Source organism: Pagrus major, chromosome 18, assembly GCF_040436345.1.
Source record: "Pagrus major chromosome 18, Pma_NU_1.0".
Classification (NCBI taxonomy): Eukaryota; Metazoa; Chordata; class Actinopteri; order Spariformes; family Sparidae; genus Pagrus; species Pagrus major.
Window position 1 is genome coordinate 15,672,651 of NC_133232.1, and position 26,579 is coordinate 15,699,229.

General features: G+C 39.1%; 2 protein-coding genes across 3 annotated transcripts in view; one reads left to right on the forward strand and one right to left on the reverse strand.

Moving 5' to 3' along the window:
- The window catches only part of ano10a (anoctamin 10a), a 50,121-nt gene extending 39,475 nt beyond the window's left edge, over window positions 1-10,646 (reverse strand). Inside the window, exons 1-8 of one of the 2 annotated variants that reach the window (XM_073487395.1) lie at window positions 10,582-10,646; window positions 7,978-8,045; window positions 6,412-6,564; window positions 6,121-6,318; window positions 5,574-5,708; window positions 2,887-3,006; window positions 2,414-2,598; window positions 1,813-2,197 (exon numbers count right to left, since the gene is read on the reverse strand). In XM_073487395.1, the coding sequence (XP_073343496.1) occupies window positions 1,813-2,197; window positions 2,414-2,598; window positions 2,887-3,006; window positions 5,574-5,708; window positions 6,121-6,318; window positions 6,412-6,564; window positions 7,978-7,987 (1,186 nt within the window). In that variant the 5' untranslated portion in view covers window positions 7,988-8,045; window positions 10,582-10,646. The remainder of the gene's footprint in view (window positions 1-1,812; window positions 2,198-2,413; window positions 2,599-2,886; window positions 3,007-5,573; window positions 5,709-6,120; window positions 6,319-6,411; window positions 6,565-7,977; window positions 8,046-10,581) is intronic. The other variant, XM_073487396.1, reaches the window with a different exon arrangement.
- A 164-nt stretch (window positions 10,647-10,810) lies between these two features.
- On the forward strand, window positions 10,811-24,609 carry abhd5a (abhydrolase domain containing 5, lysophosphatidic acid acyltransferase a). The gene is made up of 8 exons (XM_073486832.1): window positions 10,811-10,985; window positions 11,442-11,522; window positions 13,304-13,389; window positions 14,022-14,397; window positions 18,344-18,498; window positions 19,891-20,002; window positions 20,139-20,325; window positions 21,611-24,609. Exons 1-8 carry the CDS (start codon window positions 10,954-10,956, stop codon window positions 21,698-21,700), a joined length of 1,119 nt encoding a protein of 372 aa, XP_073342933.1. The 5' UTR covers window positions 10,811-10,953; the 3' UTR covers window positions 21,701-24,609.
- The last annotated feature ends 1,970 nt before the right edge of the window (window positions 24,610-26,579 follow it).

Sequence of the window (26,579 nt, forward strand, 5' to 3'; positions counted from 1 at the left end):
GAAAACGCTTCTACTGCATCCTCTAACCTGCACTCAGTTCTGTTGTGCTGCACTCAGGGCCCCGCCTCTCCCTCATGTCAAAGTGGGTGTCAATGTTTACAACTGAGAGATTAGAGTTATGAGGCATAACTATCCTTCTAGTACGAGAAGGCAAAAACAACAGCATGAGAGTGAATTGAGGGAACAATAGTCAGGTAAACTTGTGTTTTACCCCTCTCCAAGTGCGATATTGACTCGACTTGGACTTGCAAAAAATGACTTGTGAGCATCTCTGACTCTACCCATTAGACTTAAAGGGAGAGTTGTCCATGTCATAAGATCTTTTTGTCAGGATTCCAAGATATTTAATCTTGGGCTTAATCCGAAAAGGTAGTTAATTTATTAATGTAGGGAGTCCTTGTTTAGTCAGTGGGAGGATCTCACTTTTACCCCAGTTCATTTTGTAGCCTGAAAACTACTGAAGTTGTCAATTAGGTTTAATAGGGCTTTAAGTGAGGTATCGGAATAGGTTAAAAATAAAGTGATATCATTGGTGTATCGCGCAATTTTGTGTGTAATATTTCCAATCAAAATTCCCCTTATGTTATCATAGTTTTTTTGAGCAAGTGGTTCTGTGTGTGTGTGTTTTTTAATGTGTTTCCACCTGTAAATCTAAAAATGTATCCGTAAATGTAATTTGCTCTAAATTACATTGAATAATCGGCATCAATACATAGCTCTCACTGGCTCTCACTCACAGAGAGGGATGCTATTTTCTGGAGGAAGTTATTTTTTTAATTTAATTTTCTCATTTTTTTCTATATAGGTTGCCAGAGGCAGTAACTACAACAACACAATAGTGGGAGGCGACAAAGACATTGTGAGTTAACTTTTTTTGCTCGAAATCATGTCAGTTGAGTGGCGACACTGGCAGGGACAGATGCTGTTTTTTGGTTTATAGTGTGACAAAGAGTCAGCAGGACAGACAGGATGAGAGCCACTTTTCCATGTTTACATTTGGTATTTTTTTCCTCATGTAATATGCCAAAGACACTACCTGCTACCACATTACTGTCGTTTGGTCTTGTAACTTCTTGTAACTTGTGCTTCATGGGTTGAAGTGTGGTGCATTTCTCTTTAATTTGATGAGAGAAGGATCTGTTTAGTTGTCAGACTGAATGCCATCAGACCATCACAACCCTGTTTCACACTGCTGGCTTACCCTTACACACAGACGTTGTCTTCAGAACGAAATTATCTCCCAATTCCGCCTCTGTAACTTTCATATAGATGGCAAGGCTGAATATCTTAAAAAGGCAGTATGAATGGGGCTAGAGTTGGAGAAAGGAGTTTACCTAAGGAACTGCCAGCAAGTAGGTATTTTCAAAGTCATAGTTGAATATTCAACAAAGTTTAACTAGATGAGGCCACAACTATTACAACTCATCACGTAAGATTTCAGACCGAGACTTTTTTTTTAATGAGATCTGTGGTTCATGGTTACAAAACGGATTATTATCTAACAAAAAGCTTTATCTCTGCAGGATTAATTTCCGTACTGTTGTCAGACACTTAGAATAACACCTCAGCTTCAATCATTTACACACATGGCCCCTAATAGTAAGACTTTTAGCCTACATCTATAAACATATGGCCCAGGTCTAAAATACCAGAATTCCCCTTAAAATGGTGGAATTAGGATAACGGCTTTAAATAATCAATGAATTATCAAAACTATTGTTGATCGTATTTTTGTTGTATATAAGACTACTTGTTTCAGACTTGCATGCACTGTGCACTGTGGGTACTGTGCATTAAACAATCACTACTTACCCCACTCAGTGAGGAACTCAGCAGCATATCTGTAGATGAGGTTCATTATCTCTATGACCACAGCATAGATAATACTGGGAATGAACAGCAGTATTCCTGTCCAGAAGGTAGGCTCCTCATCGTGGACTGACAGCGCCCATCCCTCCATCTGAAAGTAGATCATCATGACGTAGAGGGACAGGTAAAGGCAGAGCAGGACGAAGGGCAGGGACACAAGGTAGACACGCAGCTGCCTCTTGGCATTGGGGTAGAGAGGCTCCTCGCGGCCAGTCACAGGGTTAAACCCGAGGGTGCCGTGGAAACCAGGACGAGGTTCTTCAAAGGCCTTCTTCCTGCTCAGTGTGCCCCAGCGGTAGGCTAGCGAGGCGCTGAAACGCTTCCATAACTGGAGGAGGAAACGTTCAGCAAATGGATTACCAGCTTTCACTAGATTGTTATTCATTCAAGCTACAATATATTATGCCTAAAGTAATTTATCTGGCTGCATTAGACCTTCATTCATTTTTTAGAAATTGTTTAATGGTCTCATATTTTAAGTCCCTTAGATTAATTCCTTGTCAGCTGACTCAGGGTTATATGTAGGCACAATCACTGTCCATACCTCCAGGATAACAGTGCACCAGACCAAGTTGAACACAGCAAAGATGACATATTTGTCGTAGTCCTCCCAGTCAAACAGGTAGTAAGGCACTCCAATGAGAGCCATAGGCACCAGGGCAAACGTAAAGTACTCCAGGAAGCCAAAGTAGAGGGCCTGACCCTCACCATAGTAGTGTCTGATGTTATCTGGGGATAAAAAATGGAGAAGACAGTTATGGATAGAAACATTAATTAGACTTTTAATTCACTCAAAAATTATTATAAACTGAAGAGAAATAAAGCATCCACAAAGTTAAAGAACAAGTCTGAGCTGGAAGTTAAATGGAGCATCATGATGATCATTGCAAGGGTAGAGGTACTGAAGCATGTAACAATGAAAGATTTCTGAACAGATTATTCATCCTGGATAATGTGGATTATGTGCTTATCTCACATGAAAGTATATGGGAGATAGCTGTTACTTGTTCCACTTACCAAGAGGCTGAAAGGACAACTTCACCTTCTTGTACCATGAGAAAGACAGTCTCTTGAGTTCCTCCTGTTCATGGAGAGGGAAGATTTGGATCAGGATCCCCTTAGACTGCAGTCTGCGAACTAAGATGTAAACAAAAGAAAACAGCATATCACTTCAGGTGTTGTCACACCATCATACCATATGGTTCTACTTTAATAATGTCATAGTTAACGAAGATCTTGTGTATACAGTGGGTAGGTTGGGTCTGATCAAAGTTTGAATAATTTGGAAGATGTTTTATGGGCCTTTGAGTCACATGAAAACATCCTTGCTGCATTTTAAGCCTTCACTTTTGTTTGTCTGAAGTTACTTTCCCGACCAAATGAACACACAGCTTAATTTTTTTTCATAACAAGGCCACGCAAACAATAACTGGGAGCCAGCTCATTGAACACAATGCACGGTCTATAGCAATAACTCCTATTGTCTAATACAGAGTGACTCAATACGAGCACATGAAAGTTCTATCATTTCATCTGCCATTTCTTGAGTGCATCATTTGTCGACGATGATTTCATTCTGCCTTAACACGATTTGTCAAACACAGGCGCTCAATAGAGGCACCCTATCTCCACTGCAAGTTCATTGCTTCCTTATCTCACGATGGGAATATTTCACTGCATTTGCATATTTATTGTTTCCATACTGCCGCCACAGAGAGAGTGACAGAGACAAAGACAGAAGCAAAGGTACGGAGGCAGTGGTGGGAGAGACATGCTGTGTTCAGTCTGCTTCCAAGGAGAAATGGAGGCAGTGTTGTGCTCTAGGGCACAACACTGCCTCCAGTTAGGGTTGGGGGAGGTGCTTTCTGGATGGATATAGGAGTGAATGAGGAGCTGATTTCTTGCTGGTTGGGAGGTGAGGGGACAGAGAGCGTCTAAAGAGGAGGAAAGGGAGGATAACAGAGTGGAGGAGGCTTCCTCGGTGGACATTAGAGAGAATTGTTCTGTGGATGGTAGTGAGGAAAGAAAAGTTGAGGAGAGAGTGGAGGGAGAGAGGGATTTCAGGTTGCTGTGGGTGGTGACCGTGTGAGGTGTAGGGGCGAGGGAGGTGTACTTCAAGTTAGGGCGGCTGTGGCTCAGGGGTAGAGCCGGCGCCTGTAATCGGAAGGTCGCTGGTTCGATTCGAAGTGTCTTTGGGCAAGATACTGAACCCCAAACTGCTCTTGATGTGCGGGTCGGCACCTTGCATGGCAGCTACTGCCATCAGTGTATGAATGAATTACTGTAAGTCGCTTTGGACAAAAGTGTCTGCATAAGTAAGTTCATTACCGGTGGAGAATGTTGGGTAACAGAGATTGGCTGGGTTACAGCCTCAAGTAATGGGTCTCCGGTAAAATCTTCTCCGATTTGATGTCCTGACTGGGATTGGGTAGGACTCATGGCTGCGATGGGTGGTGGACAGTGAGTTACTTGGACTCCCTCGATGGACTCCCGCAGTGAATGCCTAAACACTGGATCTACAATTACCTTCTGACTTGCCAGCAACAAGAAAACATGCAGCTTCTTTCCCCTAGATTACTGGCTGCTCCTTTTATGCAGGGTTAGCTCCGCCCTGCAATCAAGCCTATTTACCACAGCTGAGTTGGCCGAAATTGGCTAATAACCACTCAGCATCAACAGTTTCACAAGAATTTACACAAAAGGTATCTAGACAAGATTAAACATTTCAACTAACCCTCCTCACAGAATGCCTAAACACTGGATCTACAATTACTTTCCGACTTACAAGCAACAAGATAACATGCAGCTTCTTTCCCCTAGACAAAATGTTCCCTCCCAGACAGCTTAACAACCATTCACACCTGGGCTCACCCAGCCCTAGCAACCAACATGAAGGCCAGTTGGGTCAATGACCCACAAGTGGCCCTAACAACTCTAAGGACACTCCCACACAGTTTTTGAAAGCCTGCAACTCCCCTCCAGTTAGTTAGAACTGAAGAAGCCTCTTGGATGAGAGGTGAAACGTCTTCAAGAAACTGAAACAAGTCCAGTTGCCTAAGATACAACACTCAGTATTATAATCCTCATAGTTCAGAAACTGGAATTAGGATATTTGGCATTTTTGCTCAATAAATAAGTTAGATGACAATTGATAATTGATGATCATAATGGTTGCCAATGAACTTTCTGTCAGTCAATTATCTGACTGAAATCTCCCATAATGGTAAATGAAACCAAAATAGATGTACTGCACTGTACATACTGTGATTAAACATTTTCTAGAAGAATCAATTAAAAAAATATTTCTGAGTTTACAAAAACAGATGGAAATGTGTCTACTTTTCATTTTCAATTAATCTACCAATGATTTCATGATTAATGAATTAATCGTTTACTCTATAAAAAGTCAGCAAGTTGTGAAAAATGCTCATCACAATTTCCCAGAGCCTCAAGTAACATCTTTAAATTGCTTCTTTTGTCCACCCAGCAGTTCAAAATCCAAAGACTTAAGACTTAATTACTACTTGAAATGATTCATCGATTATCAAAAAGTTAGCAAAAAATCAATTTTAGTAATTGTTGCAGCTGTGGCAGTGAGTTAAATACAGACCAGTTAAATTACAGACACATCAAAGAAATGTCACTAAACTGATCAGACTAATTGAATTTCAAAGTGACAGAGTGAGAGGTGGATAGACACTTACTGATAGATTTCCCAGGGTAGAGCCTGACCTGGGTGTGTCCTGGTACATGAGTCTCATCTTTGGCTCTTAACGTGTCCAGTTCATGTTTAATGATGTACTGGCACTCAGCCATACTGAGGAAGCCGTCCCCATCCCCTAGAGACACAGAGCAGAGCAGACACAAACAGAAAATATACAGCCACAGTGACATTCACAACAAAGGCATGTTAACCACCTCAGAGGCTGTGAGGCAACTGATTTAGAACTGTGACCAATACTGCGCTCAATTAAAACAACAATTGTCTGTTCTGACACTACAATTAATTTTCTGCTGCCTTTTGATTTTGGAGCAAATTGAAAGCCATGGAGTTGTGATAGAACCAGCTACATGCTGAAACAGTTTCAATGTTGATTTGTGTCTCTCTATGCATGTTATTTGGTTGCATTTGGGTCATTGCCCCATAATGGCAACATCAGCCACTGTTAGCTCAATTTCATTTGACACATTTTTGTTGAAAAAGAAATTCTCACAAGACAAACAGCAGCACAGTCTTCTTCTGGACCTGACCTTTAAAGTCTTTGAAGTTGTGTTTGTTGGCACAGGTGAACCCTCTCATGGATCCATCATTGAATTCTTTGAAGAGGCCCACCTCCTCAGCACCAGAGAGCAGCCTCTGCCTCGTAGCCCCCACCAGGAACATGTTGGGGTTTTCCTTCTCATGAGTCCCAACTCCAGGGCCCAGCTGCTCCACCAGCAGCTGAGCACCTGGGAGAAATGCCAGGATTAATATCACTGAATGGTATAACACACAGTCGAAATAAATCTTTGAGTTGAGTGGATCAACTTCAACATCCACACCTCCATTCTGTTGTTGGTCTCTTATCCTGCTCAGTAGCCATGCAATGGCTTCCTCCTTGGTATCTGCGGCCAGCTCCACCACCACCAGAGGAGTGAACCTGGTGTCACTGCTGTCTAATGAGCCCTGCAGCATCTTCCCCTCTCCCAGGGCACCTGCACCACAGATGAAAGAGATATTGATGCCTGAGGAAATTTTCTGTGCTGCTATTTAGGGGGGAAGAGAGGATTTTACATATAATTTATATCTATAATCTATATGACAGTTAATAACAAAACATTTTATTTAATATATTACATAAGTTAAATTAGAAAAGTTTAAATTGTAGTTTAAGATTATTCACAAACCAGACAGAACAAAATCCCCAAATCCACTTCCACATTTCTCATCTGTGAAACTTTGTTTCAACAAATTTTGGGAAAGATCCCCTCCACAAATGTATTAAGGCATAGAAAAAAATCTTTAATGCGTGTCTGACATGTTTGTTGTAGATACAAAGTATAATTACAAGATTAACATCCTTAAAAAGGCACCTACTCCTTCTCCGTCATTAAAAATTCCAAAATATATCAATATGCAAATATTTTTCATTTTCACAAGTTTGATGTAAAATTTCACTTAAAAAAGAACATGAAGTCATTATCTATTCATCCCCATGCTGATGGAAAGTCAAGTGAAGTTTTGTAGTCCACAAAACATTTCTGGAACTTCACAACAAAACAGTGTTGCAGCAACCAAAAATTACATAAAATGTTTTGTGGACTATGACACTTCACCTGACTTTCCATTGCCATGGGGGTTAGCAGATAATGCCTGAATCTTCCTTTTTGGGTGAACTTATTAAGTGCTGGACACAAGATGTCTCCTACATTGTAAAGACCATTTTCAGTGTATGTGTACTGGAGGCTTCAGGTTTCCACATCACACTTGTGTATGATGAATACTGAACACAAATAATGCTTGTAGGCCTGCCTCTTAAAATCAGATTTTCAATGAGACAAAATTTACACTTTGAGCAAAGCAAGTGAAAACATTCTAGTGTCAAAACTCTGCATCATTCCACACAGTGGAGCTCAAACATCCAACTATAGGAACTAGAAGAAAAACACATTTCTGACTGGAGGGGGACCCACATGAAGAGAATCAAAAGACACATTTGCCCAGCACAGGGAAAGATCGCAGTCATCAGGACAAAGTCAAAGTAAATATTCAGGAACTCTCACTGACAGGCTTACACAAGGTGTGTCAAGAGCTGCTCCACCTAAGTATGCACAGTGTACACAATAAAATAATCTTATTATCACCAGCGCACGCCTTAGGTTACTACTATGATATATATTCACATGGTGAATGAATTTATTCCACATCCATAGATTGTTGGGGCTGTGTTCTGGAGAACACATATAGCCTACTGACAGAAATGGAAACAGCTGATCCACACACACACACACACACACACACACGCACACACACACACACACAGACAGACAGACAGACACACAACTTGTGTTCAGGAATTAATGGTAAAGTAGTTGTGTGTGTATTGGGGCAGCTCGGTCAGTACTCACCCCGATCCATGTGTGTAGGAAACAGCTCTGTTCCAGCCTTGGGGCGGGAGCCGGCCTGTCCTGCTGATCTGTGAATGGTCAGATTAGATTTTAATAGACATATCTACGTAGTCTGACAGACGAGGCAGACAGACAGCTGCTGTGCCTGTTGGACTTGAGTTATGCTCCAAGTCACGAAGCAGCACAGCAAACTTCAGCTGTCACACCCACCAATGTTACAGTCCTATTCCGTCACTGCTGTGGACATGAATCACTGCAGCCTCGTGCTTGATATTACTTTAGCAACGATGCCAACTTTACTTAATAAAATCTTTGTTTGTTCATATGTGGTTCCACAAACATCCACAAACTGGGTCATTCTGCCTTTTAGAGACTAATGCAAGTATTTTAAAGGTGCACTTTGTAGTTTTGGGGAAGAAGAGACCTTCCTCTTCTTTTAATCAGAAGAGGAAGGTCTTCACTGACTGATTTTTTATGCCTAAACAAATTAAAAATAAACGAACTCTCTTCTTTTTCATGATTGAATGAAGTGAATAAACAAACTGACCTTAAAGGACAATACACTTTGATGCTGTTTTACTTTGGTTATATTTGCTGGACCCTGCCAGCTTTCTAGCTTCAAACAGTGTTCTAGGGACCGTATTTTCCCCTGAGAACAGCTCGTTTGTCCAATAAGGGAAAACATAAATATTTCTGAGTTTGTATTGTTACCTCATTAAGATTGTGATTATCAAAACTGAGTTTTAATTTTTTCTCCAAAGCTATATAGTGCCCCTTTAAGTAGCCAGTTGTAAGACCAATAAGTGAATTTCTGATGCACCAAAATACTAGCAAATCTGTTGATACCAAATTGTTTTTGAATATAATTCTTGCATGTTTCTACTGTAATATTTTATTAGAAATGTTTTCCTATTCTAGATATTTACTTTTTAATTAACTTTATCATATTGTATTTTTCATAAATGTAATATATATTTAATATTAGTTGTAGGAAAGGAATCTGCTCAATTAATTGGTGCTAAAAATTCTGGGACCCTGACACGAGGTCACTGGGGTGCCCCTGAAATATCATCTGTAGTACAACATAATAACTCCGGTCATCTTCCTGTGTCCCTTTCCCATTCTGGCACCCTGAATCAGTGACACAGCACAAAAATGTCTGCCTGTACATAGTATGCAGCGCCAGTGGGCCCCTTTAAATACAGCCATTGTTGCACCTGTACAAATAACCAAATCAACAAATAAACGCATGCATCTGTAACTGTTATTATAGTAATCAGTGATAAAGTGTAAGAAAATGGAAAGTAAATTTGCATAATCTTTTCCCAACCTCATGTAATTACTTTGTGAAGCTTTAAGGCACATACATTTGTAACCACAATTGCAAAACTGATATTTCAAAAGTTATCACCAATCCTAAAACCTCATTCTAAAACTGTATATCGTTTTAGACACCACAAATAGTCCGTCATACTATTTCTTTAAATGTTTAAATTGCAGATAAAAACAAACGTATTCAGGGTTTCCCTCAGATCTGCTGGCAAGTACTGTCAAGATATCCTTACACGTTTATAAACTGCATCACAGAAAGATAGATGCATGCATGGATGGACAAATCAACATTGCTGCTAGAGGGGCAAAAATGAATTGCCGATACCAAAAAGAACTACATATAAAACTTGATACTTCGTGTTGTGTACTACTATATTCCTTAAGGCCCTCCAGACCAATAGTTTACATTAACAGGTGTTTTCACTTGCTTCTCCTAATTAGATCTCTTCTAAGGACTAAGTGGGCATGTGCATTCTGCGTGATAAAAGACCTGAGAAAACTTCCTTTATCAATATCATTAATACATGTTTGATGACATTTAATAATTCTCACAATAGCTTTAAGTTTTAGCTTATGTGTCATTGTATAACATGCAAACTCCTAGTTTACAGTAGTTCTTGTTTACCTGAACAGAGAAACTAATTCTGAGTTGTGTATTAACTTACACTCTCTCACCTTTGGCAATAGATTTAAATGTTTTGTTTCGCTCTTTGATAATGACATGAGCTTTACAGAAAAAACAGAGACAATTTAACCAAGATGTGATATCTTCAAGAAGGAAAATCTTATCACTGGCTCAGGGACAGTCAAACAGCTGCAAAGGCATCAGAATGAATTTTACAATAACTGTATGTAAAGAGGCAACATGAGCCAATATGCCCATGACTCCTTTCATCTGCTCTCTGGTCAGCAATTTTAAACACATTTGGCATATTACAACAATTTTGTCAATCTTTCTTTTGAGCCTCCCTGTAAACCATGTCATTGTAACAAATAGATATGGTTTATTTTAGGCAGACAGTCTTACAGTTTTACTGACACATTTCTAGATACTGAAAGGCCATAAATGACTTAGGGTTTTAACTAAACACTTTTACAGTGTAACATGTTTAATGCCTTGCTGCTATGACTCATGGGACAGCGTTTGTTTTAGAAATGCAACATTTTAGTGTATACCTAAAGCTGTCAGCGCAAACAAAATAAGTTTGTGTAACGTTTATTATGCGCAAAATAATTGCAAAAAAGAGCTAGTGATGTCATTAAGCTACTTACCAAAGCTCTCACCTCTTTTACTGAGCTGCAATGTTTAGGTATTTGAGAGAAAAGCTACTTCCGCTGTGTAGCGCTCTGTCAGCTGGATGCGCTTGTTTTGTGTCACCTAGAAACGCTGCGTTAAGCGTGGACGAAGCGTCATTGACGTGCCTGCTGACTTCAGCTTTAAAGACACCGCCCGGTGAAGTTATCCCAAACAACAAATCAAATGTTCACGGACACATTGAACATACGTCATCGTCTCCACGTGACGGTGAGTAGTATCGGAAGGGGTAGTAATAGTAATAGGTCCATGGTTTACCTGCATTCTTTGTAAACTGTTCTCTTCTTCAATAAGAAAAGTGAAAAAAGTATCAGACGGGGTGTTGAAGTATGGCCGAGCAAGTGGTAATAGCGAACGAAGGGTGAGTATTCACACTAACCCACTTTACCTTTCTATTTTCGTGTGTACACAGTAATACAAACGATATTCAATAAGTTATTTATGTTGGCATTACAACGTCACTGTATAATACCGTGTAACACCGGAGACTACCTGCATGTTGTCGTCATTAACTGAACATGTCAATATTTTGAGCCTGTTAAACATTAAAAGAGTCAAACACTACCGTGAAGTTTAGGTAAACACACATATCATCATGATGTCCAGAGGTTTTTACATGACACTGAAGGAGAAGCATATGGTCAGATAGAACAGGTTTTTGTTTTTGTTTTTGTTTTTTGCTCTTCCTGTGTTCTACAGGGAACTGGGGTAACGAACTGTGTACAACAGAGATCAACAACTCTATTCAGTGTCAGTTGCTGTTTTTTCCCCCCATCACCCACTTCTTCTTTTTTTTTTCATTTTGTTCTTGCTTCAGGTATGTTCAGAGGCTGCTGTCAGTTGTTGGTGTTCATAGTCTGGTCAGCAGTGTGTGGGGCTACGTGGACACCACAATAAGGTAAGTCTGTTTCTTTAACCGGAAGCAGAAACCTGTAGGCCTGTGGTGTGCCCCACACTGTAAACAATACTGTCTAACATGCTGCCCTGTTTCACATAGCCTTAATCTTAAATTCCCTTCACTGTGCAGAATGATTAATGTGCAAAGTTTAACACTAGAAGGCTGTTTTGTCATTAAACTGCTGAAGGGGGAATGTTTCTCTGTGCTAGGTTTAACACATATACATACTAGTAGGATTTTGTGTGTGGTCAACTGTTTTAAATTTGATAATATTTATGATACAATATTACTTTATAGTCCCCTGAGAGAAGTTTTTCTTGGGCTCAGTGTTGCTGCATTAGACATTTTTCAAACCCCAATCGGTATTTAATGATGATGTACATGCATTATATGTATGTGCAAGTGCCAATAAAATAAAACAAACAAATAGACAAATACAACACATTAAACAACTTTACACAACATTGCACCTGGCAACATATTTTACTCTAGAGCAGTATTGCACAAAACAACATGTTGCACTGTATAGAAGCATTGCATAGAATAACATACAACATGCAAACATGTTTGCTCATTTATAGACTCTGTACTAATTCGTGAGAACAAAAACAAACACACAAATTATTGTTCTACATCGAACATTTTAGTAATTCTTAAAATATGTCTGTAGTAGACCTTTTATATACATTAACTTACATTATTTAAAGTTATTAATAATGTTCAGTTTTTATTGAAATTAATTTGGAGGAGATGGTGCTGTCAAATCCTACTGTGTCATACTAAAAAGTGTTTCTAATATTTTGTTCCTCTCATTATTATGAATGAGGGTAGACAAGATATTAAAAACGATACACTAACTAATAATGTTTTTATCATTAGTTGACACCTACAAGATAATTGTTATTTTAATAACAATAGCAAAGGATAATTTGGCTGAACTTGGCTGTTTTTCATTGATTTCTGAGTAATGGTACAGGTGAGTTCATGTCGGTTAGATGATGTATTTGAAGCTAACCTTTCATCAGTGATGCGGATCCAGTAATCATCCTGGAGAACTGATGTGATGATTAGGAGGATATGGGTGTGTGTCTTAAAGTTGGAATAAGAGTTTATGAGGCTTGGACTGAATAAGGTATACCACGTGGAGCAAATTACCGGTAATTTGACAAAAGTCAATGAACTGGAGAGAAGGGAGTTATGTATAAGGAATGTCGGAATCTGGCGGCTTTCCTGGGTGAACTTCTGCTATTTCTTCATTTGTTTCCTCCGTAGAGACTTTATGTTGACATCTCCACACATTGTCACCCAGGAGTTTCACAATTCTGCAGCCTGATGATCTTAAGAAGCACATTCTGTTGAAAATAAAGTATTTTATCTTACTTATTTCCTCAGATAGAGATTAAACAAAATAACCAAAAGACAAATTTGATCATCAGTGTTTTTGTTACCGTTTTAATGTTCTGTCCCATAAACCAGACTGCACCAACAGAGCCCGCTTTTGTATTGTATTGTATTGTATTTATACACAGTGAACCACACTAAGCAGCTGATGCAGACTTAATGAGACATGATGCTGTGAGACAAAATGCCAACATTCAGTCCTGATGCTGCCATATGCTAATATACTTTTTAACTTCAACCTTGTGCTGTTTTATTTTTTCTGACTCTCAAAATCCTATAAGCAACATCCCACATTACAGTGACACCATGCCCCGTCTCCAGTTCATTAAGATGAAACTCAGAAACACGTTGATTAAAGCTGAGCTCTTTTGTCTGTGTAGGTGGGCCTGGATCCCCAGCTGGCTGCCATCATGGTGTCCAACCTCTCAGATCCAGCTGCAGACTGCAGAGGACAAGATGCTGCGATGTAAGGATCAGCCCCTCCTACTTTTAGTTTCCACATACTGTATGACTGTGATCAGTCACACAGTGTATGATACTTCATTTCTGCTGTATACTATTTTTTGTCACAGTCCAGTCAGTGTAATTCCACAGAGGGCACCTTGTCACATAATTTGGCCTGCTTGGGGGCAAGCTCATCATCCTTTGCCCAAAAGAGACACTGAACATATCAAGAAATGCCCTGAGATAATCTTCTCCTTATGGCAGTGGTTTCCAGTTATTTTCTGTAAGGCCCCCCTTTTAAATATTTTCTGTAATTAATACAGAACTGCAACTTCAGTGTAACGTCTTACCAAAAAACTTAATAAACAAAAAGTCACTTTTACAGTGTAAGCATTACAGTCTTTGTTTTGGTAGTTGTGACATTTTGTGTAGATACATCGTCTGTGTTACATTTAGCTAGGAGTCCTGTCACAAAGTTGTCCATGCATGTCCTAGCAGTATAGAACCGTTCCTTCCTTATTACAGAGGCATCACTATTAAATTGAGACTGTTTCATAAACAGTTTCTTGTAGCACATTTAAAAGAAATAATCACAAAATTCTTCCTTTAATTTTCTACATGTATGGCTTTCTTTGCCCTTCCCTTTCATTTCAGGTGTAGACAGCACTTTCTTCAAACAGTACATCCCCATTTCCAATGGCAACCAGCTGTGGACCCTGACCTTCTGCAGTGAACATGTCAAAGCCAAAACCCCCTTGGTCCTGCTCCATGGGTTTGGAGGCGGTGTGGGCCTTTGGGCCCAGAACCTGGATGCTCTCTCCCAGCGTCGGCCCGTTTTCGCCAAAGACCTTCTAGGCTTCGGACAGAGCAGCAGGCATCAATTCTCCACAGACGCTCAGAAGGCAGAGAACCAGTTTGTGGAGTCTATAGAGCAGTGGAGGGCTAAAGTGGGTTTGGAGTCCATGATACTGCTGGGACACAACCTGGGAGGATACCTGGCCGTGTCATACTCTATTAAATACCCAGGCAGGTGGGTGAAGATTATGGGGTTTCTCTTATCTTACTGTAGGGTTGTGTTGTTTTTAATTTAAAAGGGATCTTTTATCCTTTGGTGCTGATCTTGATGATATGAGCTGCATTTAGTGTGATATACCAAGGGTACAGAAACAGTCAGGAAGTACGGATTTTGTTCAGTATGAAATATTCAGCAATTAAGACCTTTTACTGACCCTGAGAGGTGGAGGATGATGGATGTACAGTCATGGTTGAAAGTTTACATACACTTGTAAAGAACATGTTCATCATGGCAGTCTTCAGTTCCAATTATTTCTACAGCTCTCAATTTTCTGTGATGGAATGAGTGGAACACATACTAGTTCTTCACAAAAAACATTCATGAAGTTTGGTTCAATTGTGAATTTATTATAGGTCTTCTGAAAATGTGACCAAATCTGCTGGGTCAAAAATATACATACAGCAACTTGAACAATCAATTTAGGTGATTATAGAAAGTTGTTTCAATCTAATTTGCTTTGTAACATGGCCTCTTAACTTCTTCCTAGTGATTATGATTGATAATGGCTGATGACTTTTCTGGGCCCATTTTAATAGGGCTTGTTTGATACACCCATTAGACTCAGCCACAAACACTACAATGGGAAAGTCTAAGGAGCCTTTCCCTGCTCAGCTCCATACAGCAGACAGATACAGTTAGAGATTCGCTGTTGAACACAGTTGAGCTTTTAGCAGCTGAAGAGACAGATAATTCCCCCAGGAGGTGGTGGAAACCAGAAACAGAGCTACAAGAGTGAAGAGTGAATATTGGACTTAAATGTATTGGATGACCAGAAACACAATTAGAAACTCGAATAAATGATAATGTTTCTCTGTAACTGCTGGATGTGAAGAATAGCTCGAGAATAAGCAAGTAAGTAGGGAGTGTAAGTGGACCTTCAGTGAGGATTGTTTTGTCCCAAGTATTAATGAACCAGAATATGGTTTAACCATGATTGTTGTAGACACAGAAAAAAGAAGCAGACTCCGCCCAGAAGGAGAAAATGACAGAATCGAACAGTATTTTGAATAATCATTGTGCCCTTTCAGTGTTAACATGACCGTAGCAGAACATGTACAGGATATAGTTGTAGCAGTGTGCCTGTAGGTGCTGGCAGCCTGTCTCCTCCCACGAGACTTTATCTCTCCCGAATAATCTCCTCTCGCTGCATCTCGAGCTCCCAGCTTCTAGCAGGCGCCCGGCCCACCCCAAGGGACGTCTGATAAAACATCCTCAATCTCTTATCACCATCCTTCATCATTAATGCTCAAAAAAGTTCCTCTTCCTGTCCTCTTATTGTTATCTCAGTGTTCCAAATAGTGTTCTTCTTTAAGCTGAACTGTGTCTCATTGTTCCTGTTATGGCCTAAAGAGAAAGTTTGTAATACAACAGAATAGATTACAAAGTATAATACTGGTTTACTTTGACCAAAATTTAGAATAACTAGTGATGTAACTAAATACAATTTACTCAAGTACTGTACTTAAGTTCAATTTTGAGGTACTTTACTCAAGTTTTTTTCCATTTTCTTCTACTTTATATTTCCTCTCTATTACATTTATTTGATAACTTTAGATACTAGTTACTTTGCAGTTAAGATAACTCAGTGTTGTTTAGCTATTACTTGTTACGTGTAACTAGTAAGATTGTGTGTGAGTGGTGACTACAGACAGAGAGAAGATGCTGCATCAGTCCCAAAGAAGTGCATTTTTAAATTAACTTATTTTATCTGCAATTGGACACAAAAAACACCAATATCAGCAAAAATGCTGAATATCGGCCTCAATAATTGGTCTTTCCCTAGTTATGATCACACTGTGTTCAGCAGAGGATTTGTTCAGATCTAGGAGCACGGCAACATCAATGAAACAAAGTCAAACAGGGCAAGAAACAGAGGTCAGGTCATCACACAGATTGTAAACAAACCAACAGTTCAGCCAAACTATATACACAACTGTATTTGCGGGTAAAACTGAAAATAACCATGCAGGAGAATTGTGTGCAAAGGTACAGTTTGACAGTATTGAACCAGGAAGTCTGTCTGTAACCTGTAAAAAACAAACAGTTTGTATGTTTGGATAACCTGGGGGCTTGTTTAAGACCCATTTAATCATTAATACCAGAAGCCTGCTATCACATTTTCCCGTAATTTAAAGGTGAATTAATAGATTTGACCCTTTTGGAGCAGTCAAATAAGCTTGGCACAAGTTTGACATATTGTTAAGTTACTGCTGTGAACATGTTTACAAAATAGTTGTCCATGATAGAAAACACATATATTTGAAGTGCTGTTGGTAGCTACCTTTGTCTTTTCACCATTTGGTGCTGGTTATTTTTTAACTTTATCTTTTTTTGTTGTTAATGAGAGTTATTTGCGGTTCAGGAAACCAAAAAGTAATTAAAGAAGCTCAGAAGCTCCATAGAACTACGGGATACTGCAGAATTTGTGATCATTTTTTTTGGTTTTGTCATTACAAGTATATTTCATCCATTGTTATTGTGAAATATTGATTAGAGCAGAGCAGTTTTAAAATAATACATTTGTCCCTGATTGAAAAGAAAATGGGCTTGTTTTTACAACCTGTGCTTTATTTTCTTGGTTTTGGCAACTATTCCCATTCGTTATTACTGTAAAATCTTTCACTTACCAGACTAATTGTAAAGATACAATATTGTGGCACCTCCACTCTCTGCATCTGTACGAGGTCCATCGGGGCAGCTACACAAAAGATGAGACAGGTTATAAACAATTCCCTAATTTAACTGTCATATCAAAAAAATTTCATAATAGTAAATGATAGGTAGATCTTGCAGTGCAACAGCCTAGTTTGAATTTTGACCCATTATATGTATATATCTATATATATATATATACACACATATATATTTATGTGTGTGTGTGTCTATATATATATATATATATAAATATAACACGAAATATGCTCATAACAGGTAATTCTGATATGTTCCCATTTGTTTTATTCATAGACAACTCCCATAGTTGAACTAATCGGAGTTTTTTTAACAAGCTGTCTGATCATCTGATTGCTTGTGTTACTAGCTCTAATGGATACTGTTGGAAAGTCTGGTCTAACAAAGAGTCCCCAGATTTTATCACTGACATTGTTATGTGAAATGTAATCATAACTTAATGAGTCATTGCCTAAAATATGCAAACAAGACCCAGTTTGTAAAAAAACAAAACACACACACACAAGACATAAACAACTTTACCGCAAAATCTAAAAAGTTGTGATGTAAGAGATATTTTAAGGTAAGCATTAAGCAGCAAATCAAAAAATTAAACAAATCCAATATTTAATTATGATCGTAATCGTTTTGGGAAAGCATTTTTGCTTTCCTGCTAAGAGTTAGTTGAGAAGGCTGATACCACACTCATGTCTGATAATAATGAAGCTGGAGACAGGACATTATTAGGGGACCATTAGCTGAGCATGCCCTCGATTTCTGGAGCCACAGTCAGAGACAACAAGCCTCCAAGAAGTCACTGGACCCACCCAAGAAATGGTCCATCCCCATAACCCTGTGAAAAACCACAAATTGTCATTTTACACTTTAATTTTTGTATTGATTAAACAAAAGAGATTTGATGTATTCATTTGTCAACCTTTAGAGTTGTTGGTAGGGGGATTTTGTTACCTTTGGACAGAGCCAAATTAGCTGTATCTCCCTTTCCTGCAAACTTCATAGAAGTAGTATTGACATTAGAGTGGTATCCATCCTCTTAGCTAACTCTCAGCATGAAAACAGCTAAACACATTTTCCAAATTATTGAACTATTCCTTTATATCATGTTCAGACATAATTGTCAGTTCTATATAATCCATCTGACTAAACAAAACATTGAATAACCCACACCGCAGGTGAATGTGTATTTAATTTCTTGGTCTCTGACCTGCAGAGTAAAGCACATAGTGCTGGTGGAGCCCTGGGGTTTCCCTGAGTGTCCAGACACCGTAGAGGCAGACCGTCCCATCCCGGTATGGATCAAAGCCCTCGGTGCCATGTTCAGTCCCTTCAACCCCCTGGCTGGCCTGAGACTGGTCGGACCTCTGGGTAAGTCTGGGGTAAGAAGTTGGTAAAGGATGGCACATTACTACAGCAAAGACTCCCACAATCTGTTGTCATCAGTTACATTAGATGAAACTGGGTGGTTGCTGCAGTTCAACAAGCTACAGTGAATAAAAGTGGGCAACAAGTAAGAGTAGAGAAAATAGAGTAGTATCACACACAATAGAACTGATCAAACTATATTTAAATGAGAATTATGAAAATATGGAATATGAATGCAGGGTATATAAACAGAAACGTACTGAGAAAAAATTAATGTGAAATGTGAAAATACTAGCCATGATGAAATTGAATTTAAATTTGTTGATAGTAATGTTAAATCACGGTTCTGTAAAGAAAAAAGAGGGAAGGCTAAATGGGTTTGGTTACCTTATTTTTAAGGAGTTCATCCAAAAATAAAATGTTAATCATTATCTACCCACCCTCCTGCTGATTGAAAGTCAGGTTAAGTTTTGTAGTCCACAAAACTTACTGGCACTTCACAGCAAAACAGCGTTGCAGCATTCTCCTTAACAACTCAAGTAGATCAGGACTTGTTTTTAAATGCAAAAACACGTGAAAAAATAAAATAAAATGGTTCCATACAGCTCATCCAGTGTAGTCCAAGTCTCCAGAAGATCCCCAATTAATTTAAAAAGATGTTATTAACACCGTTGATGAACGTTGCACACCCACTTCAGATGTGTTGAGCATGTTTCACGCTTTAAGCTTATCAGCTACTGTGAAGATTTTCCCTTTTAAAAGGATATAAAAAACGTCTTTTCAAATCAGTTTAGGTTCATGGGGCTTCCACAGACTTGGATTATGCCGCATGAGCTGTATGGAACCATTTTATGTTGGTGTTTTTGGGTTGTTTTTCCAAGTCCCCATCTACTTCAGTTGTTTAGGAGAGCTGCAAAGCTGTTTGCTGTGAAGCTCCTAAAATGTTTTGTGGACTACGAACCTTCACCCACCTTTACATCAGCATAGAGGAGTAATGACTGAATTTTCATTTTTTGGTGAACTTATCCTTTAAGTTTTTTTCTAACTATTATTAATATATGTTTAATTAATATACTAATTAAATCTATGGCGTTTTTCCAACAGCACTTTTGACCACGGCGAGTCAAACCGAGCCGCGCCGATTTTCTTTTCCATCACTAGTTTTACACTGTTGAGTTTAGTCGAGCTGCGCCCGCGATGGACCTGCTCCGGAGAAGGGCCAAGCTGCACCCGCCCTGCCTCGAAGCAGGCTCCAGTAACATCTCGTGATTGCGCCCAACCCGTAACAAGCAACCAACCCCACCGCCCCCATCCGCATTATTTCTAATGTTTTGGCTCAAACTTTGTAGAGAAGTTGGTTTTGACACTTGAGTGTCTCCTCTGTGGCACCTGCAGGCCTCACTCTGGTCCAGACTCTGAGACCTGACTTCAAGAGGAAGTTCTCGTCCATGTTCAGTGACAATACTGTGTCAGAGTACATCTACCACCTGAACGTGCAAAGCCCCAGGTCTGTCTCTGTTTACCTGTTGAGCCTCATTACTGCAGGTTATCTTAATAACTGCAGGTTTATTACCTAATGTTATGCCTTGTTGTCAACATTTGCTTCCCCGTGTTGAGTAAATAGTTGTTCTGTATTGTCACAGTGGGGAAACCGCTTTCAAGAATTTGACTGGTTCCTACGGCTGGGCCAAGAGACCAATGCTACAGAGGATGGACCAGCTTCACCCTGAGATCCCCATAACCATCATCTATGGATCACGCTCCAGCATAGACAGCAACTCAGGCAGCACTATCAAAGAGATGAGGCCAAACTCTCATGTGGAAATCATAGTAAGTTAATGATCTAGACAGCTGCCGGCAACTAAAAGGAGCTAAACCACTAATGAACCACTATGCAAATGCTTTAAAACTAATGTTAAGTGGATTTTTTCAGCTTTTCAGTGGTATCATACGTCTTGTTTGGGTATTCAGGGGCTCTGTAGTGATTGTTATCTCAATCTCTGACATATCTACATGGTCAATAAATTATATATATTAAATATAGTGTATTTAATTTTATTTTACTGATGAAAAAGACCAACTTTACCAGCAAGGTTGTGGTTATAATCTAACCAACTCATGAATCAATTGACTAATCAATTGAAATGTATTAGATATTCCTTTGTACTTGTATTCATACTAGGTAATTGTATTCCCATTGTTTCCAGAGAATCCTTTTCCAGGTTTACTGGGAAAGCTGCGCCTTCTCCAAACCTCATTAATGCTTCCACAAAACTGTTCTAGATCTCATGTAGTAAGACTGCAAATTGCCAATGTAACAGTTGTAACACTGAACTTTCTACATACCATAGTTTATTCCAGTTACACTCTTGCTTTAATGAAAGTTTACACACCAAAAAAACGTTTTATAACTTCAGTTTTTCCTCCCTGCCACTGGACGCACTAATCAATCTAAAGTCGGCATTAATTTGATAAGACTAAAAAGAACTAATATGTTCCCATGCAACCACAGGGACGTAGTCAGATGTAAACACAGGATCAAATAATTATATGCTTGGCATGGTGTTGATGTGTAGGCAGTGTAGGTTTAAAAGCAAATCTTCTTTTACTAATATGTAACATTACAAAATTATTTACATTCTGTTTAAAAAAAAATGTATTGATGCCCAGGCAGCCTGGTAAAATATTTATTATTTAATATACTATAATCATGTCTTCACATACTTACAATAAAGAAGTTGGTGTATAATTAATCTTTGCTGCAAACAAACTTTTCTACTCTAGATGCATACTTCATAATTCTTCATAGTTTATTAATTTATTTTTATGCTTGTAAATGTTGTGTCATTATACACAGTCTCACTAGGGTGAAAAATAATTATGAGATCATAAAGGCTTATGAAACTAACAGAAGTGTTCTCTGTCCTGATTTGTGATTATCTAACTGTTTTTTACTAGAAATGGTTTAAAATTGAGTATTTATTTTATCTTTGTTTTATAAAAGCACTAAACCAAAAACACAGTCCTCTTCATTATAAACTCTACTTTCTTTTATGGCTTCTCTTTGTATATTGCCTCCTGTATTTAATCACCCGCTTCCCTCCCTATTCTGCAGACAATCCGTGGAGCCGGACATTACGTATATGCTGACCAGCCAGAGGACTTCAACCACAGAGTTTTGCAAGTGTGTGATAAAGTGGACTGAAGCAGAGAAGAGTCTGGTTACGGAGCTCTGGAGAAAAAGGGGAGCACAATAGCAGACATCACTACAGCAGCCAGTGTGGAGACACAGGATCTGTCCTCCTCACAGCAGGGATAAACAGTGTTTGAACATATTTAAAAGGAGCAGTTTTAGTCAACTTTTTAAACATACGTCATGACAGGCTGCAGTTTCAGACATTATGTCATCTGACCAATGATTCAGTGAAATATTCTTAGAAGTTGATAAATACATGCTCTGTGCTGACATCAGTGATCCAAGTCCCCTTTTAAATGCTATTTACCAGCATTCCTACAATAATCAAATATAATGCCCTTTGGCCTGTATCACATGCTCCTTTTACATTAACACTGTGCAGCACACACATACAGGGGGTGATGCTGCAGCCTCTTGGTCGCTTGATTAAGGCATTAGTTATACTGTATTTTCTGAGAGTTGCCTCTCTCAAAGGCAGTGAGGAAAGGAGGTATTTTGTTTTCAAAATTCAAAAATTAAACTGAACACATAACACAAAGCCTCATTGTTAGTAACATTACATTATTGTCTTTAAAGCTACAGCTAATAGCTTACAATAGCTATAGTGGTCTAATACAAAATATATCAAGTTTTTCATTTAAATTAAATTTTAGGCAAGTAATTTCAAATAGGATGTAATGATTTAAGATTTAGCCATGCCTTAAATCATATCAATCTGAAATAAAATCAATGTGACTGCTTTCAAAAAGCTCAGTTACAGTGGCATGTGTTAGGTATTTCCTGTGCTGTCCTTGGCCTGTAGCTTGTGGTTTTACCACATGATTTTGATACAGACCAGGGCCTCATTTACAATTTTTGTCTACATACAAATGAGGAAATGTACGTACCCCATTAAATATTTTGATTCATAAAACCTGGAGTACGCCCAACAGTGCGCAATTTCCTTTTATAAATCTCAAATGAACTTGGAAATGTGCACACATGGATCAGCCTCTTATCCTGCCCTCTCTACACCCACATTCAAATCATAGATGTTCAATGTAAAGACAATTATGAATGTTAATGCATTGAAGTGAGCTGCTGATCAATGGTTATTGACTGTGAATCATGGCCACAACCGAAAGGAAGACAGGGGAAATGATTTGACACAGAAAAAGAGGTGTTTGTGGGTGAGGTGGAGCTAATAAAACAAATGTAATTAATTCTTTCATTCACTAGTCGCAGTACGAAGACAGTAAAAAGACCGTGCATCCATCATGCAGCAATATGCATGACTGTCACCATAGTTTTATATTTATATTTATTACTATAGATCAGACTGACCTCTTCACTTTGGAGGAAAGAAGAATTTGGTGACAACAATGGTGAGGTGGTGAATAGAAACCAGATTGTAGAATTAAAATGTGAGCGGTAGTATTCTACACATAATGTTGCATCTCTCACTTTATTTCACTTAATATCAAACGTTAATTATAGATTTACGTTATCATAAGCAATCAAACCACCAGTGTTGTTTGTACTTGCACTTGTAGTGAAGGATAACCATTTCATAAAAACGTGTCAGTTGTAAAAGATAAAAGCCAACTCAAATCTTACATCAATATTTGATCAGCGCTGTCTAACCATCACATTTACCACCCCTGCAGCACAGCAGAGTGGACCGGACTGTTTGGAAAGCTTAGAAATTCAGGATTACATCAAATATCATTAAAGAATGAACACTGTGCATATATCACCAAGTATGATTTTAGTTTTCATATAGTTGTGTGTAAAATGGCTGCAGTGAATACCACTGTACTGTGGAGCACACTGGATACAGCACAGAGGCTGCCCCACACACTGCCTTGTCCGTAACATCACCCAGTATATCCTAACCCACTGCACATATGGATTGTATTAATTAACAAAGCCTGGAAATAAACCCATCAAAAGCTCTTACACAATAACTCAGAGTTCACAGTAACTATACTTCAATAAATAAATTGTGTTCACGAATCCCCACCCATTTTCAAAGGGTGGGGAAGACCGCTGATCACCGCGACCATTTTGGCAAGTCGACCAGTCAGTCTAATGTCTGTAAACATATAAATACTGCTGTGGCACTTAGTGCTTAGTGCTGAATGATGGATGCAGTGTTTTTACTGTCTCTGCACTGTGAGAGGACAACATGAATAAAAGAATAGCACGTTTTATCACCTCCACCTCACCCATAATAACCTTTTCTGTGTCAAAAAAAAGCAAAACCCTTTTTTTTAGTCTTCCTCTCTTTTGTGACCATGTCATTTTGTGACATTTTTGCATTGACTATTTATAGTTGAATGTAGATGTGGAGAGGGCGGGATAAGGGGCGGGTCCTCATGTGCACATTTCCAAGTTGATTTGGGATTTATAAACTGAAATTGCGCAATAGCAGACATACGCCATGTTTTATAAATCTGAATGTTTTTTGGCATACTTAAATTTCCTTGTTTGTAAGTATGCAAAGATTTAGTGTGGATTCTCCACAGAGTCTATCTTGAAGGGAGAATGTGTGCAGCTGTAAGCAAAATCTGACCCATGTGAACAGACATTTTGGAAGCAGGGGGAATTGGTGATGCAGTTGGTGAGGTGCTGGACTGAAGCCAGATTATAAAAACGAAGCCTCTCACACTTTTAATTCCACATAATATCAAACGTAAGTTATAGATTTATCATAGATCCACATCATGATAATCATCAGTTTTTCTTGAGCCATATTTATTCCATATGCAGCTTTCAATTCTAAAAGATGCAAAGCCAAAACGCACACACACACATGCGCACACACACAGAGTCACTTAGGCTTCTCCAGTCAGCTTGCCCAGTACATCTTCACCTCCTGCACATATGGATTGAAGAAACAAACTCAATGAACAAAATAAAGAACACTTTGGCAGGTGTGAAGCAGTCAGTCTGATCATATGTATAAATACTGCGGTGACACTTGTGTGTTCACACACACACACACACATCTATGGCTGCTGTCATGTTGAGGCCTGGAGGAAGAATACATATTCCGAGGCTGAATATTAGTAATTTCTGTTTTTTCAAATGTCAATGTATTTTTGAATATATATTTTACTTCTGGAACCAAGAAGTTCAAGTTTCACTTTGTCTCTATCATATCATCTTTGACCTTGGAGTAGCTTTCTGAAGTCTAAAAAACATTGCCTGTTGATGTCATCTGGATTACCTTGGGTTTGTTGACCACAAATTAAGAGCAGAAAGCAAACAGGGTGTGGAGTTTACTAAAGATATAGACAGCTATATCATTGAGTGTAGGATCCACTGATTTGGGAATTGAGCCCTCTAGAGACTAAACATATCTTGGCCTCTGCCGCATTGATTTCGACTGTTCTTCTTTAGAAGTGTACCTTTTTAATTCAGTAACTGCAAGTGTTTCAATGTATATTAAAATAATTTACATTTTAAAGGAAACGAGAGGAAAAAATGTAAAGATCAAATCAGTGGAATCTCTCTCTACCTCTTCTGATGCTAATTTAGAAAGAATATATTTGGACCTATCAAATTCTTAACTAATTTCCTTATTGAAAAGCTTTAATGTTAACTCTACAATATGAAAGGCAGAAAGTCACATTGATGCGTAACTGAAGTGTTTCACAGATGTATTCAGTGGACTGTGTCTGCACAGCAGCATTGATATTGCAGCTAATTTGTAACAGAGAAACATGTTTTTGTACGGAACCCCCTAACGGTCATGGCAAGAATTTTTCCATAACTACTTTTGTGTTACCTTGCAATATATTTTGCTTTCCCTCGTAATCATTTTTGTTTCCCCTCTAATTACTTTGCATTCCCTCGCAATATGTTTTGGGTTTCCTTTTTTTCCTTCCATTCCTTCTTAGCTATGTTATTATAGACCAAACACACCGACAGGCTGGGTGGCAGAGCGGCAGCAGGGCAGCCTAGCGGCAGCCAAAGCACATCCCATTTACACCAAGAACCGTTGACAACCACTGAACATACAGTTAGGAAATAGCACCCTTGTCTTTTTTGTGGTGTGATTAAACTGTAGATTTATGATGGCCAACGACTCCTTCCCTCCCTCTGGTTGTACTGCAGGATTACCCAGGCACCCAGGGGGCTGGATACGGGATGACAACCTATATCAGGCACAAGGCTGTGGGCATGGGTCCCACCAGTCTCCCTCCCTTTTGTCCAGTGGACTACCAGGGCCACGAAAATGTCATTTACTTGACGTATTATTATTTCATACTTCTTGTCTCTATTGTGGTCTGATTAAACAGTAAATTTATTGTAGCCCACGGACTGATGTTACCAGGGCCACGAAAATCTCAGTCACATACTGACGCATTATTATTTCCTAACTGTACATTTACTGATTTATGGATAATGAGCTTAGTTGCCACAAAGTTAAACACACTGACACTTGTGTTGCAGCTGTAGGAAATAACACGTCACTTACGCTGACAGATTTTCATGGCCTCCTCAATGTATGTTCAGTGGTTGTCTGGTGTTGTGCTTGTGGTTTTCTCATGCATAGCCGTTGCCCTGCTGGAACACACGTCCCTGGGCTCATTAGGTCGAGCAGGGATGGCAGAGCAGCAGCAGGGCAGCCAAGCATTAGGGAAAAGCCAGCCTGTCCGCTCCACCTAAAGAGCCCAGAGACACTCTGACAGTGAAGAGCGGCTCCGGAGGATGAGTGACCCAGCAGGAGCAGCAGAAGATTGCAGGAGAGGCCAAAGAGGCCACTGTGTTTGAGCCATGATAAGGTGGCTCAGAAGGAATGGAAGGAAAAGTACTGTGAGGTAATGCAAAAGTACTGTGAGGTAATGCAAAAGTATTGTGAGGTAACGCAAAACATATTGTGAGGGAACGCAAAAGTATT

What these genes read in the sequence shown, in the direction of transcription:
- abhd5a (XM_073486832.1), top strand. Translation starts at nt 10,954, where the DNA reads ATGGCCGAGCAAGTGGTAATAGCGAACGAAGG. An exon ending in TCTATTAAATACCCAGGCAG is followed by an intron (nt 14,398 to 18,343) that starts GTGGGTGAAGAT and finishes TCTGACCTGCAG; the next exon opens with AGTAAAGCACATAGTGCTGG. An exon ending in ACTCTCATGTGGAAATCATA is followed by an intron (nt 20,326 to 21,610) that starts GTAAGTTAATGA and finishes CCTATTCTGCAG; the next exon opens with ACAATCCGTGGAGCCGGACA.